This window comes from Tachypleus tridentatus, chromosome 7, assembly GCF_004210375.1.
Source record: "Tachypleus tridentatus isolate NWPU-2018 chromosome 7, ASM421037v1, whole genome shotgun sequence".
Taxonomy (NCBI): Eukaryota; Metazoa; Arthropoda; class Merostomata; order Xiphosura; family Limulidae; genus Tachypleus; species Tachypleus tridentatus.
Genome location: NC_134831.1, coordinates 107,890,635 through 107,907,437, shown reverse-complemented (window position 1 = coordinate 107,907,437; position 16,803 = coordinate 107,890,635). Strand labels below are relative to the sequence as shown.

The 16,803-nt window shown below is 34.0% G+C and overlaps 1 protein-coding gene and 1 long non-coding RNA gene across 10 annotated transcripts in view; both read right to left on the bottom strand.

Annotated features, from left to right (window-relative positions):
* LOC143256352 (uncharacterized) overlaps positions 1-16,803 on the bottom strand; it is a 149,047-nt gene that overhangs the window by 8,022 nt on the left and 124,222 nt on the right. For all 9 annotated transcript variants that reach the window (XR_013031277.1, XR_013031279.1, XR_013031278.1 and 6 more), the window contains exon 23: positions 15,607-15,768. Coding sequence is in view for 6 of the 9 variants with exons in the window: in XM_076513462.1 (XP_076369577.1) it covers positions 15,607-15,768 (162 nt within the window). In the remaining 3 variants the exon portion in view is untranslated. The remainder of the gene's footprint in view (positions 1-15,606; positions 15,769-16,803) is intronic.
* LOC143256353 (uncharacterized) lies at positions 9,576-15,589 on the bottom strand. The gene is made up of 2 exons (XR_013031280.1): positions 10,880-15,589; positions 9,576-10,826 (listed from the first exon to the last, which is right to left on the bottom strand). It is a non-coding gene; the product is annotated as an uncharacterized LOC143256353 (long non-coding RNA).

Here is a 16,803-nt window from a genome sequence, read left to right as displayed (position 1 = left end):
TTTTGTTTTTTTGGAATTTCGCACAAAGCTACTCGAGGGCTATCTGTCCCTAATTTAGCAGTGTAAGACTAGAGGGAAGGCAGCTAGTCATCACCACCCACCGCCAACTCTTGGGCTACTCTTTTACCAACAAATAGTGGGATTGATCGTCACATTATAACGCCCCCACGGCTGGGAGGGCGAGCATGTTTGGCGCGACTCGGGCGCAAACACAAGAACATTGGAATTAGTTTGAAAAAGTAAAAGTTTCGAAAAATAAATATTCAGCTGTTTTTTTCATTAATTTCGCGCAAAGCTACACGAGGGCTACCTGAGCTAGTCGTCCCTAATTTAGCAGCATAAGACAAGAGGGAAGGAAGCTAGTCATCATTACTAACTCTTAGGCTACTCTTTTACCAACAAATAGTGGGATTAACAGTTATATTATAACGCCCCCGCGGCTGAAAGGGCGAGCATGTTTGGTGCAACGGGGATTTGAACCCGCGACCCTCGGATTACGAGTCGAACGCCTTAACACAAGTTTACTAAATAACCAGCCACATGGATAGAACCTCAGTAGTATTTCAGTGAATAAAGTATGCTTGAAACCAGAGAAGTTCTCACACATGTGCACAGAAGAACAGAGTTTTGGTCACAATGCTGAGAAACGATCTTCACATTCTACAGAGTTTTGGCTAAGACTGAGTTGCGAGGGATTGAGCTTGGCCTATGACCAAGTGAGAAGTTTGTAGTTTCCTTGTTTTATATGTGGCCAACTTCTCCAAGACAGCAACACCACTGTCAGCCCTCATAAGTCGATATATACTTTGGGTGGAGCAAAAAATGTGACAAAGTATTCCAATACCTAAAGTTTGTTTTAGTGGATGCTCCAGTGCTAGTTTATCCATCACGAAACAGTGGACTTCTATTTGATACAAACACCAGTGACAACAAAACTGGAAGAGTATTTTCAGTTACTGGAAGGAGTAGAATGTTTAATCATGTACTTATGACTTTCAAGGGCAAATACAGTATGACGAAATAATAAACTGCAGCAGTTGTGGTCTTTAGGCAACACTATTGCAACTACGTGTATGGTAGGAAGTCGATCATCAGGAGAACTGTTTTTATGAACATTAAAAATCTAGAAGGATCACAGTATTACAAGAATACAAGTGTTATAGTTCATCACCTAAATCCACAAAGTGGACGGATTACCTCATTGCATAGTGACACTTTATCCATTTGTGGAATGCTCTTATTGGAACATTATGTGAGAGCTGAAATATCAGTAACAAGGCATAAAGTTGTACATTCCACAGTTAATGATTCAGAATATTTGGGAAGAGCAGTTGAGGGGCCCTTACTTAGCATAGGTGTTCCTTGCTGTGCAGCAAAGTAAAACCAAACACATTTGTTTAAGAACTTTATTCCTACTATTGGATATAATACTATAAGTAATATTTATAATTATTAATTTTCAAATTTAGGAATGCTATTTTATTTGTTACCTTACTATATTGTTCCAAAATTTATTTTTTTCATTGGTCTGGTTATTTTATTTATCTGAAGAAAATAATTTGAAGCTCACTCCATGTAAAGATAAGAAATTAGTTTCTTTCTTTCTTAACGTTTCTTCATTCACTTGTACATTGGTATTATTTGCAGATCACCTCAGTTTACAAATAGTGTTAAAACATAAATAAGTTGTTAAAGGTACTACGACTAAGATAAAAATAATATTACATTTTTATGGTTAATCAAACCACCTAACTGAATATACACTGCAGCCAACATTATCTTACTACTATAATGATTCAATGTTAGCTTACAAAACGATTTTAGTTTCATTGTTAGCTTCAAATATAGAAAAATGATCAAGGCAGAAACTAGTGAATATATGGGTGCAAGTGATCATTGCTCTATTAGGTTCAATGTTTTGTTACGTATGGATATAATAAATGATATTTTGATTACACATTTCTAAAAGCAAATTTTGAAAGGATGCAAAAAGTTATCTGTTGTGAATAGAGAAGTGGAGACACTGATTAGATGTGGAAAATGTTTAAAGTCAAATTTTTAAATATTCAAAGTAAACACATTCAATTTAGACAGAGAAGAGTAGTTACAAATAAACAAACCTCAATGGATCACAAAAAGTATAAGTGATAAAATTAATTAAAAGCATCATAAATTTTGACAGGAGATTTAGATTGTAGAAAATTAAGAACGTTGGTGGAACAGGAAATTAGGACATCAATAAGGTTGGTATGAGAAAAGTTGACAAAAAGGTAACAAAATATACGAATGGGGCAGGACCCTTGAAGGATAATAAAGGAAGATAAGTTTCTGATGATGATGAGATAACAAGGTCATTCATTTTACTTTTCTTACTAATAAAGAATTAAAGATGTTTACAATAAAGTTCCTATGCCACATACTTATTCCTCAAAGGTTCTGAAGGAGGTTAACACTTACTAATATTTTTTGAATAACAGACAGGAACCAGAGGATTGGTATTTAGTTAACTTAATTCCTCTTTTCAAAAGAAGTGATAACAATTTTCCCACTAATTATAATCCCTATAGTCTTACATCAGTTGTGGGAAAAGTTTTGAAAGGACCAATAACATATGTTTTGTAAAGCCATTTAACAAATAGTAGAATTTTATTGGATAGTGAACATAGTTTCACTAAGGGAAAATCTTGCTTTACAAATCCTTTAATATTTTTTGAAAAAGTTACTTCTTATGTAGCTGAAGGTAAAGGTGTAGATTAGGTGTATATGGATTTTCAGAAAGCTTTTGACAAAGTGCTACATAAATGGTTTGTAAAGAAACTTAGAGGATAAGTTAACTAATTCGATAGAAGAGTGGCTGGATGGAAGAAAGCAGAAGGTTGTTATAAATAGAGTTCAATCAAACTGGATTAATGTTGTAAGTGGTGTATCTCAGGGTTCAGTCTTAGGACCTTTTACTCTGTTTTATTTACATTGATGACATGGATGAAGGAATGGTCAATAAATTATTAAATTTACTGATGATATTAAGGTCTTGGGTGGAGTTAGTTGTGAAGAGGATGCTGCTGATTTACAAAATGATTTATATCATTTAGTAAGTTGGGTGAATAAATGGTAGATGTGTTTTAATTATAATGAATGCAAAATAATGCATGTGGGTTATCATAATTTGGATGGGAATAGCCTTAGAAGTGTCATGAATGAAAGGAATCTTGAAGTAATAGTTGATCACTCTCTAAAGCCATCCAAACAATGTGCTGTTGCTAATAGTAGAACAAATAGGATTTTGGAAATGTATACAGAAATATTGAATACAAATCTTAAAGAGGTTATAATTTCTAGTGAATTAAGGTTAAGGCCACATATAAAATACTGTGTTCAGTCTTGGGCTCCTTTACCGTAGAAGAAGGGTTGCTAGAATGGTGTCTCTGATGGAAGGGTTATAGTACGAGGAGAAATTAAAATTGTTTTCTCTTGAAAAATAAGAGTTAGGTGAGGGACTTAATGAGGTGTTTAAGATTGTAAAGGGAATCTTTTTTTCATATTCAACAGCGAGAATAGTTCGACCAGAGGATAGAAACTTACATTTTGGCAAGATAAGAGTCATCTTCAGGTGAGACAGTTATATTTTTCTAACAGGGTGATTGATCTCTGGTATAGGTTAACTTTGGATGTTGTAGATACAGTAAATTTAAGTGAGTTTAAAAAAGCTTGATAAGTGTATTGAATGATAAAAGCTGGATTTAAGATTTAAAAAAAACCATTCATTAATAGTTTAGAGGATGGAAGAGACAAGATGGATGGTAGGTCACATGTTGTCCCAGAATATTACGTTATAATATTACAATGCAATACAACTATAGTATGTCTGTTTGTAGCTGAGCATAAAGCTACACAAGAGGCTATTTGTGCAGTGACCACCATGGGTATCAAACCCTATTTTTAGAATTATAAGCCTTAAACCTTACCACTGTGCCATCAAAGGGCCCATACCAAAGGAGTATAACATTAATAGTATTCTAACAAAATGAACATTTTTCTATGTATGAAAGTTACAATGAGTTGAAAAATGTCTTCCTGTTGATAAATACTGCCTTTTGGCTTTGTAATGGTCAGTTGTAACCACATCCATATAAAGATCAGCAGAGAAATACATGAATATTGGCTATTATCAGCAAAAATGTGTTAATAATCAGGACAGTCATGAGTAGAACTTAATGTAGCTTAAAAAGATTAAAAGAAAACAAAAAAATTATTAGTTGTATGTTTAATACATTTTAATTCTGTCTATATGACAGTGTCAAAGAGTGAATGTTACAACCTATTACAGTGTAACATTTACACTTTACACAAATTCATCATCAAAAATGTCAGTAAACATACAAAAACAGTCTGTAATTAAACTTTGTGTATCATCTACTCTTAAAAACATAGTGTATCATTAAACTTTGTGTATCATCTATTCTTAAAAACATAGTGTATCATTAAACTTTGTGTATCATCTACTCTTAAAAACATAGTGTATCATTAAACTTTGTGTATCATCTATTCTTAAAAACATAGTGTATAATTAAACTTTGTGTATCATCTATTCTTAAAAACAGTGTATCATTAAACTTTGTGTATCATCTACTCTTAAAAACATAGTGTATAATTAAACTTTGTGTATCATCTACTCTTAAAAATATAGTGTATCATTAAACTTTGTGTATCATCTACATTTAAAAAGTCTATAATTAAATTGTGTATCATCCATGTTTAAAAACAGTCTAAAATTAAACATTTTGTATCATCTATGTTTAAAAACAGTCTATAATTAAACTCTATGTATGATCTACATTTAGAAATTCTGTAATTAAACTTTGTGTGTCATATACATTTAAAAACAGTCTATACTTAAACCATGTGTATCACACATTTAAAAACATAGTCTAGAACACTATGTAACACAAATTTTGTTCCTGGATAGTATGCGTTATTTCTTAATTACTTATGTTGTAAACATACAGAAAATGGCCATTATTCCCTTCAAACTTTGCTTTTGTGACTTGGATAAAGAAATTAACCTATTTTTATTTTTTAGTAACCTATTCTTTTGACACTGTGCTTCCCCACAGAGATCTCAGTCCATTGTGGCTGGTGCTTCCTGTTGTAGTGTGCTGCAGTGTTCCTGCTGTCCCAAAGGCAAAGATAACAGGGAAACTTGGTAAAGCCACATAGATAGCAGATTGCTTGCAGCTTCTTGATGCCATCTCTGACAAAATCAGATAGGTCTATGTGTTCACTTAGGCAGCTAGAACTAAACTGAGGTGGTGAGCCCCTGTATATATATATATATATTACTATGGAAAGTTCTATAAAATTCTAAAAGGTTCTTGAAAAATCTTGCAAGTTCTACAACATTCTTGAAAATTCCCTATCAGCTACTCAGCACTGAATCTACCTGGAATGTTCTGGAAAATGGGTAAGTTTGAAAATTTCATTACCAAGGTCATGAAAGCAGAGTTTGATGAGAAAAATACAGTTACGACAGAAAGTGTTTGTACCCCTGCATCGTGACTAGATCTTTTCTCATAACTTCAAAAGTATCACGATTAGGATAATGAAAGTATAACATATTATAAATATTATACTAACACACATCTACATAAATTTTTATGTAAATTAAACGACAAATAAACTGTTTATAAACAAATAACCAAAATAGGAGGAGCAGAAAGTGTTCGTACATTTCAGAACGTGTGAAAATAACTGATATTCCTGTAAAAATTTTATTTGGTTTGGCAAATAAACTACATTATACCATTCCAGAACTAGACACTTGGTTCATAATTATTGGAATTTAGCCAGCAAAAAATTTACTTCTGGCAATTTCTTGCCGTCTCTGTCATTATCTGCTTGGTTATCACGGCGAACAGGAAACAACTGTCCAGTGATTTAAAAAAACGAATTATTGTGAAACACAAGTCTTGTGTGTCTCTTTTCAGTATTGCTATATCACTTAATGTGCCGAAATCTACTGTATCCCAGGCCCGTTTTTGAGCCTTCCGTGCCAAGTGGCAAGCAGGATTCCACCATGGACGAGGATATCGTGGAAAACGTGTCAAGGTTTTAGGAGTACACTGAGCAGCTGCTTGTATAATACAGTTAGTTACTGCTGCCACACAGTCATCTATTGATGGCTGATTCATGATGGCAGGATCAAGTTCTGTGAGAGCAGTGAAAGTGGACCAGTCTGCCTGATCCAGCTTCCACCAGGGCACGTGGGTAAGGTGGCATTGACCATGGCCAGTCTCTCTCAAAGGTATAGGAAAATGATCACTGCCTGGTGGATTATTGTCAAACATCCATGAAAAATGGGAGAATAATGAAGGGGAGCAAACTGAGAGATCAATAGCAGTAAAGGACTGACTAGGTGCGTGAAAATAAGTGGAAGAACCAGTATTGAAAAGAGAAAGATTGTGATCAGAGAGCATACGCTCTACAGAGCAACACATCCTATCAATATCAGCACTTCCCCAGAGGGGATGATGTCCATTGAAGTCGCCCAGAATTAGAAATTGAGACGGCAACTGTTCAACGAGAGCATCAAGGTTTGATTGATCATATGTCTCTCCAGGGGACAGGTAGAGAGAACATACAGTGATGGTACGACCCAAGGAAACATGGATGGCTACAGCCTCCAAGGGTGTGTTGAGTGACAAAGACAGGATGGGCACATGCTGATCAACCAATAGTACCACCCTTCCATGTACTTGTCCATCACACAGCCCATCATTTCTGTACAGAGAAAACTGCCGAATGGTGACTGTATCAGCAGGTTTTAGAAATGTTTCTTGTAAGGAAAGACATACAGGATGGTAGGAAGCAATCAGTGTTTTGATATCATCCAGATTAGAACGTAAACCTCGACAGTTCCGTTGTATCAAGGTGGCCATTTTTAATGACAGATAGGCGAAGTGGCTGGAGAACCCTTCTGTTTAAGACCACAACTTTTTTCCTTACTGTCCTTATTCAGAGGAGGTCTATCGATCTCCAGGAATTCAAGGCCAAAGTGGTGTGTTAAGGTTGGGCCCCTCAACCACCAGGATCCTCTCCTCCCCTTTATGGGTCGCCACTTACGGCAAACACGTGGGTGGGTGTTTAGATCCCAGAGGAGGTAAACTGAAAGAACAGAACCTTCCCTTGGAGGTCCACTCATCACATACAGGGGACTATGAGGAGAGATTGTGCCAAGTAATTCACCTGAAAGGCTACACAACTGACCATTAAAGTAGATGCATGAACACTTTCTGTCCCTCCTATGTTTGGTTATTTGTTTATAAACAGTTTATTTGTCATTCAATTTACATAAGTATTTATGTAGATGTGTGTTAGTATAATATTTATAGTATACTACACTTTCATTATCCTATTCATGATACATTTTAAGTTACGAGGAAAAACTACTCATGATGCAGGGTATGAACACTTTCTGTTGTAACTGTAAGTCTTTTCCATTTACTGGAGGCATAAGCAATTGGGAAATTATACTTTCTGGCCAGAAACAAGAAAAAGTAAAACTTTTGTTACTTAGTGTTATTAAACTTTGTTCATCATCCATGTTTAAAAACAGTTTGTGATTAAACCTTGTGTATCACCTATGTTTAAAAACAGTCTATAATTTAACTTTGTATATCATCTAAGTGTAAGTCCACACTTAAACTTTGTGTATCATATACATTTAAAAACATAATCTATAATTATATTTCATGTATCATTTATGTTTTGACTTTAACTATCACACCTTCTTTATTTGTTAAGATATTAATAAGTTTGTGAAATCCACTATAATATCCCTCCCTCTGATTTTTGAAAGCTTGTTAACAAACCTTATAAGGATGATGGGTATATAAATTAACAATAGAATTAGCAGATTTTCTTTTACTTTAATATTACAATTCTACATTAAGTTTCTCAGCAATATGTCAACATTTCATTTTCCTTTCATGTCACGATGTTTAGCAAACAATATTTCGTACTACTGTCACATCATAATGTATGACACAGAACACTTCATACTCTCTTATATCATAATGTATAGCACAGTGGACACTTCATACTCTCTTATATCATAATGTATAGCACAGTGGACACTTCATACTTCCCTGACATCACAAGATATGACACAGTGGACACTTCATACATCCCTGACATCACAAGATATGACACAGTGGACACTTCATACTTCCCTGACATCACAAGGTATGACACAGTGAACACTTCATACTTTCCTGACATCACAAGGCATTACACAGTGGACACTTCATACTTCCTGACATCACAAGGTATGACACAGAGGACACTTCATACTTCGTGACATCACAAGGTATGACACAGTGAACACTTCATACTTCCCGACATCACAAGGTATTATACACAGTGGACACTTCATACTTCGTGACATCACATGGTATGACACACTGGACACTTCATACTTTCCTGACATCAAAAGGTATGACACAGTAGACAACACATACTTCCCTGACATCACAAGGTATCACACAGTAGACACCTCATACTTCCTGACATCACAAGGCATTACACAGTGGACACTTCATACTTCCTGACATCACAAGGTATGACACAGAGGACACTTCATACTTCCTGACATCACAAGGTATGACACAGTGGACACTTCATACTTCCTGACATTACAAGGTATTACACAGTGGACACTTCATACTTCGTGACATCACAAGGTATGACACAGTGAACACTTCATACTTCCTGACATTACAAGGTATTACACAGTGAACACTTCATACTTCCTGACATTACAAGGTATTACACAGTGGACACTTCATACTTCGTGACATCACAAGGTATGACACAGTGAACACTTCATACTTCCCGACATTACAAGGTATGGCACACTGGACACTTCATACTTCCTGACATCACAAGGTATGACACAGTGAACACTTCATACTTCCTGACATTACAAGGTATTACACAGTGAACACTTCATACTTCCTGACATCACAAGGTATGACACAGTGAACACTTCATACTTCCCGACATTACAAGGTATTACACAGTGGACACTTCATACTTCCTGACATTACAAGGTATGACACAGTGCACACTTCATACTTCCTGACATTACAAGGTATTACACAGTGAACACTTCATACTTCCCGACATCACAAGGTATGACACAGTGGACACTTCATACTTCGTGACATCACAAGGTATGACACAGTGAACACTTCATACTTCCTGACATCACAAGGTATGACACAGTGGACACTTCATACTTCCCTGACATCTTACTTTTAGATTAACCCATGACAGTAACAAGACTGAACATGAACATCTTGACTACAAATGGGCCTTAACATTTTCTTTGGGTTTTTAAGTCAACCAAATGGCAGTAAGTGTACATGTAATCCAAGAACAAAAAAGGAGAAACACTGAGTTATCTAACCTCAAAAGTGAAAGTTTCTAAGAGGTTACAGCTGAAAACCTACTTACACAATTTTAAACCATAAACTAGTGTCCAGAAATATGTTTAATGATAAATCAAAAGACTAAACTTTTCAACATAATTTTTTATTCAAAATTGATTTTACTACAATTTATATATATATATATATATATATAAAAACTGATAAAAATTGTAAGTACATTACTGTTTCAGCAACACCAACAGCCAATTATCAACATCCATTGTGTAGGCACTACAATGTTCTGGTCTTAAATTACTGAATAAATATGAACATACCACTCCTACACTCAAATATTAAATCAGGATAAACCCGGATGTATAGATCACAGCTGGAATGACCCTTTATTTAAAATAATAGTTAAAAAACAATAAACTTTACTAAAATAAAACAAAACTTATTTTTTCATATGCGCAGGGATATTCAGAGCTGAAAAGCAAATTTATGCTGACAAGGATTTTTGAAATTGTAAAACCCAATTTCTTTATTGCATTCAATCATCTGGTAGAGATTACCAAATGCATACAGCATGAAACATTTAGAGTTTCTTTCATTTGTAAGGCAATGCAGTTTTTTTATGGTTAATGTATATTTATTTGAATACTTAGTTCTCTCCAATTTTCAGTTGACCAAAGTGCTAAAGCCTAGTCCTGATTGAATAATTTTTAGTTTCTGCAAATATTATGAGTTACTTGACAGAATGACAGGACACTCAAGTAGTTTTATTTTTATAAGAACTGTCCATTTTACAACACTCTTTCTCTTTTAACCCTCTTTGAAAGTGTCAAAGACAAAAGAAAAACAGGTCGTGATATTAACACTAAATAAGATAAGCCAACATTCAAGAAGTGAGGAGATCTTTCACTTCCCATTTCCTACATCTGTTTGTCCTAGGAGAAACAGTTTACTCAAAAAAAAAGCATGACTTTTTGAAGAGCTTCTAATCATAAAATTCAACAGAAAACACCAATACAATAAGCTGTTATAGAAGTTTAATGCATAAAAAGCATTAATGAAAAACAGAAAAAAGAACAGTGGGATAAAATTATAATTATGACAGAAGAGATTTTACTTCTGCTACACTGCATGATAAAACAGTTTCCATGCAAATAATAAAACTTTCTGTTACAATGAAATGAATGATGACTATGACTGAGAGATAAAATAAGCTATGGCTTCTATGTGAAAGATATTAGTCATTTTTTCATTGAAAGAAGGAGTGTTTCCACATAACATCATATTCAGTTTGTGACTGTCAGTGTAACTTTCTCACAGTATGGAGACATCTTGTTATTAAAACTGTTGTAGTATCAGTGCAACTTTCTCACAGCATGAAGACATCTTGTTATTGAAACTGTTGTAGTATCAGTGTAACTTTCTCACAGTATGGAGACATTGTTATTAAAACTGTTGTAGTATCAGTGTAACTTTCTCACAGTATGGAGACATCTTGTTACTAAAACTGTTGTAGTATCAGTGCAACTTTCTGACAGTATGGAGACATCTTGTTATTAAAACTGTTGTAGTATCAGTGTAACTTTCTCACAGTATGGAGACATCTTGTTATTGAAATTGTTGTAGTATCAGTGTAACTTTCTCACAGTATGGAGACATCTTGTTATTGAAACTGTTGTAGTATCAGTGCAACTTTCTCACAGTATGGAGACATCTTGTTATTAAAACTGTTGTAGTATCAGTGTAACTTTCTCACAGTATGAAGACATCTTGTTACTAAAACTGTTGTGGTATCAGTGTAACTTTCTGACAGTATGGAGACATCTTGTTACTAAAACTGTTGTAGTATCAGTGCAACTTTCTCACAGTATGGAGACATCTTGTTATTAAAACTGTTGTGGTATCAGTGTAACTTTCTGACAGTATGGAGACATCTTGTTACTAAAACTGTTGTAGTATCAGTGTAACTTTCTGACAGTATGGAGACATCTTGTTATTAAAACTGTTGTAGTATCAGTGCAACTTTCTGACAGTATGGAGACATCTTGTTATTAAAACTGTTGTAGTATCAGTGCAACTTTCTGACAGTATGGAGACATCTTGTTATTAAATCTGTTGTAGTATCAGTGTAACTTTCTCACAGTATGGAGACATCTTGTTATTAAAACTGTTGTAGTATCAAAGTAACTTTCTCACAGTATGGAGACATCTTGTTATTAAAACTGTTGTAGTATCAGTGTGACTTTCTCACAGTATGGAGACATCTTGTTATTAAAACTGTTGTAGTATCAGTGTGACTTTCTCACAGTATGGAGACATCTTGTTATTAAAACTGTTGTAGTATCAGTGCAACTTTCTGACAGTATGAAGACATCTTGTTATTAAAACTGTTGTAGTATCAGTGCAACTTTCTCACAGTATGAAGACATCTTGTTATTGAAACTGTTGTAGTATCAGTGTAACTTTCTGACAGTATGGAGACATCTTGTTATTAAAACTGTTGTAGTATCAGTGCAACTTTCTCACAGTATGGAGACATCTTGTTATTAAAACTGTTGTAGTATCAGTGTAACTTTCTCACAGTATGGAGACATCTTGTTATTGAAACTGTTGTAGTATCAATGTAACTTTCTCACAGTATGGAGACATCTTGTTATTAAAACTGTTGTAGTATCAGTGCAACTTTCTCACAGTATGGAGACATCTTGTTATTAAAACTGTTGTAGTATCAGTGTGACTTTCTCACAGTATGGAGACATCTTGTTATTAAAACTGTTGTAGTATCAGTGTAACTTTCTGACAGTATGGAGACATCTTGTTACTAAAACTGTTGTAGTATCAGTGTAACTTTCTGACAGTATGGAGACATCTTGTTATTAAAACTGTTGTAGTATCAGTGCAACTTTCTGACAGTATGAAGACATCTTGTTATTGAAACTGTTGTAGTATCAGTGTAACTTTCTGACAGTATGGAGACATCTTGTTATTAAAACTGTTGTAGTATCAGTGCAACTTTCTCACAGTATGGAGACATCTTGTTATTAAAACTGTTGTAGTATCAGTGTAACTTTCTCACAGTATGGAGACATCTTGTTATTAAAACTGTTGTAGTATCAGTGCAACTTTCTCACAGTATGGAGACATCTTGTTATTAAAACTGTTGTAGTATCAGTGTAACTTTCTGACAGTATGGAGACATCTTGTTACTAAAACTGTTGTAGTATCAGTGTAACTTTCTGACAGTATGGAGACATCTTGTTATTAAAACTGTTGTAGTATCAGTGCAACTTTCTCACAGTATGGAGACATCTTGTTATTAAAACTGTTGTAGTATCAGTGCAACTTTCTCACAGTATGGAGACATCTTGTTATTAAAACTGTTGTAGTATCAGTGCAACTTTCTGACAGTATGGAGACATCTTGTTATTAAAACTGTTGTAGTATCAGTGCAACTTTCTGACAGTATGGAGACATCTTGTTATTAAAACTGTTGTTGTATCAGTGGAACTTTCTCACAGTATGGAGACATTTTGTTATTAAAACTGTTGTAGTATCAGTGTAACTTTCTCACAGTATGGAGACATCTTGTTATTAAAACTGTTGTAGTATCAGTGTGACTTTCTGACAGTATGGAGACATCTTGTTATTAAAACTGTTGTAGTATCAGTGTAACTTTCTCACAGTATGGAGACATCTTGTTATTAAAACTGTTGTAGTATCAGTGCAACTTTCTGACAGTATGGAGACATCTTGTTATTAAAACTGTTGTAGTATCAGTGTAACTTTCTGACAGTATGGAGACATCTTGTTATTAAAACTGTTGTAGTATCAGTGCAACTTTCTGACAGTATGGAGACATCTTGTTATTAAAACTGTTGTGGTATCGGTGCAACTTTCTCACAGTATGGAGACATCTTGTTATTAAAACTGTTGTAGTATCAGTGTAACTTTCTCACAGTATGGAGACATCTTGTTATTAAAACTGTTGTAGTATCAGTGCAACTTTCTGACAGTATGGAGACATCTTGTTATTAAAACTGTTGTAGTATCAGTGTAACTTTCTCACAGTATGAAGACATCTTGTTATTAAAACTGTTGTAGTATCAGTGCAACTTTCTGACAGTATGGAGACATCTTGTTCTTAAAACTGTTGTAGTATCAGTGTAACTTTCTCACAGTATGGAGACATCTTGTTCTTAAAACTGTTGTAGTATCAGTGTAACTTTCTCACAGTATGGAGACATCTTGTTATTAAAACTGTTGTAGTATCAGTGCAACTTTCTGACAGTATGGAGACATCTTGTTATTAAAACTGTTGTAGTATCAGTGTAACTTTCTCACAGTATGGAGACATCTTGTTATTAAAACTGTTGTAGTATCAGTGCAACTTTCTGACAGTATGGAGACATCTTGTTATTAAAACTATTGTAGTATCAGTGCAACTTTCTGACAGTATGGAGACATCTTGTTATTAAAACTGCTGTAGTATCAGTGTAACTTTCTGACAGTATGGAGACATCTTGTTATTAAAACTATAATAGTATCAGTTTAAAGTCCTGACAGTGTGGAGACATCTTGTTATTAAAACTATAATAGTATCAGTTTAAAGTCCTGACAGTGTGGAGACATCTTGTTATTAAAACTATAATAGTATCAGTTTAAAGTCCTGACAGTGTGAAGGCATCCTGTTATTAAAAGTTACAAACAAGTGCAACTACTTCTATTGATAGTAACAACAAAGTCCATCTCAAGTTTCGTTCTTTAACAACTACTGGAAACATGAATGCTTTATTTGTAACAACCACAACTCATGTTGAGTTCATGTTTTATATGAGATCTTATGTTAATTATTTATAGTCCTATTTAAAATAAACATATTGGTGAAAATAGGGAAGAAGAGAAAAAAATGTACTACTGGTAATAATTAAGAAATACCATGGTAACATGGAAATACAGATTGTGGTAACAACACAGTACATAGAAGAAATGATCCTACTGACATCACAACACACAGACGTTTCCTGGTGACAACGGAACACTTAGAATAAACCATTCGTTTAAAACAAAACACATGGATTGAAGATCTCCTTGTGACAAAACAACACTTAGAAGAAATAATCCTGTTGAGAACACAACACAGATTAAACACCTCCTGGTGACAATACACAGAAGAAACCATCCTGCTGAGAGTACAACATATGGATGAAAAAAACCTACCTCCTTGTAACAACAGAGCACACAGAAAACAACAAACCTGGTGAGGATAGTAGAAACAGAAACAAACCCTATAGTACTGACAATATAGCATATGGAAGATAACCACCCTGATCATAACAGAATTTATGGTACTTCACTACTAGTTCTTGAACCTGAAATAAGTTTAGACATGGAAAATATGCAGTGTTTTAAATTCTGGATTACTCCTATTTCTGAGATAGCACAATGCCTGTTTTGTATGAACATTAACACTGTGAACACAAAATCCTATGTTACATAATTATCATTATTTACAGCATCAATGGCAGAAAATTTCTTACAGATAACTTACAATACCGATCTCAACTGCTGCACAATGTGTATAAAAAAAAATCAAAAATATAATTAAATTCTTTTAGTATGGCACTCACTGATAACAAAACATGAACAGTGACACATGGTAAAGAAAATCAATCAGAACATAATATCTTTATCTTTCATTACAAGTAAAATCAATAACTTATGGTTTAGAACTTAAAATAGGCAAAATTAAGGTATAGAACTACCACAAATAACAAATTATCTCTGTTGTGAATAATGTGCAGAACAAAAATTATTTTTGGCAAGTATGTGGCAGCAACTTTCAAGAAAGCCCATGAACATGATTTGAGCATTAGACTACACGATGTCTTTAAAAACACAGAATAACAATATTAATTACGGTCAACTATTAATAACACTGAAGATGGTGTATGGTTATTTATATTTAAATAACAGAAATATTCAAACCTCAGAAGAATTTAATAACTTTAAAAAATTTGACCTTTTGGTTGCATAAAAACAGTTCCGAGTAGCTGCCTACTTGTGGTCATGCAGTGCACCATTTATTATTTCTATTACAAAATAAGCTATCTTAATTAATCACTTTACAACAGTTCAGTTAATGTTCAACCTTCGGGACAGTTTTCACCTTTTTATGTTTCCTTGGTAACCTCTCAAGTTTTTTCTGTTGCTTATCACGTGCACGCTGTTCTCTCTCATGAGCTTTCCTCTCTCTCTCCAAGTGAGTTCTGATTTCTTTTACCTTTTTCTTAATGATGGAGCGGTCTGAACTGTTACTTACTCCTATGGACTGAAAGAAATATGTTCATTTGCATATGAGAACAGACTTAGTTTCTTAATAAATATACTTCTGGATAACAACGTTTGATACAATAAGGAAAAACTCAAAAATATTAATGAAACCTTTTGAAAACATTCATGTTTCAAACTCTTAGATACTTAAATACACAATCAGTGTAATACACAAGTCTGCCAGGCCTGCTGGATCTTTCTCAGTTATGTCAGGCACTGAACCATGTTTACAAAGTCCTTTCAGTCTGTGATGAAAGGTTGTAAGTGTAACATTGTTCAAGTAATGAATCTTGTAATAATATTTCACATAATATACCTTATAATAGGGTTATCTGGGTAATATCACTCATGTAATTTCAACACATACAAACAAGAAATGTACAATAAAATTCTAAAACAAAAGTTTATATTCTATTCTTTTTGTTAAAAAATAAATAAAAAATTACTTACTAACAAATTATATAGACTTCAAATCTAAATAAAATAGAATATCAACTATGTATGGCTGATTTAAATGTACATGACAATCAGAATGGTTAAATACCACTACAGAAGACAGTGGTATCATAGGTCATGTGACTGATTTAAACGTACATGACAATCAGAATGGTTAAATACCACTAGAGAAGACAGTGGTATCATAGGTCATGTGACTGATTTAAATGTACATGACAATCAGAATGGTTAAATACCACTACAGAAGACAGCAGTATCATAGGTCATGTGACTGATTTAAACATACACAACAATCAGAATGGTTAAGTACTACTACAGAAGACAGTGGCATCACAGATTATGTGACTGATTTATATTTATATTGTGTGAACCAGAACAAGTTCAGTTTCACATCAGTCCCCAACTTTGTTACAATGTTGGAGAATATCAATATGAATTAGAACAACTTGTTACTTCTGGATGAACAGTACAGGTCATGATGACATGTGGTTGAACTGCATTAACCTTGTTACCTATGTATGATCAGTACTGGTGATGGTGACACATTGTTGAACTGTATTAACCTTGTTACATATGG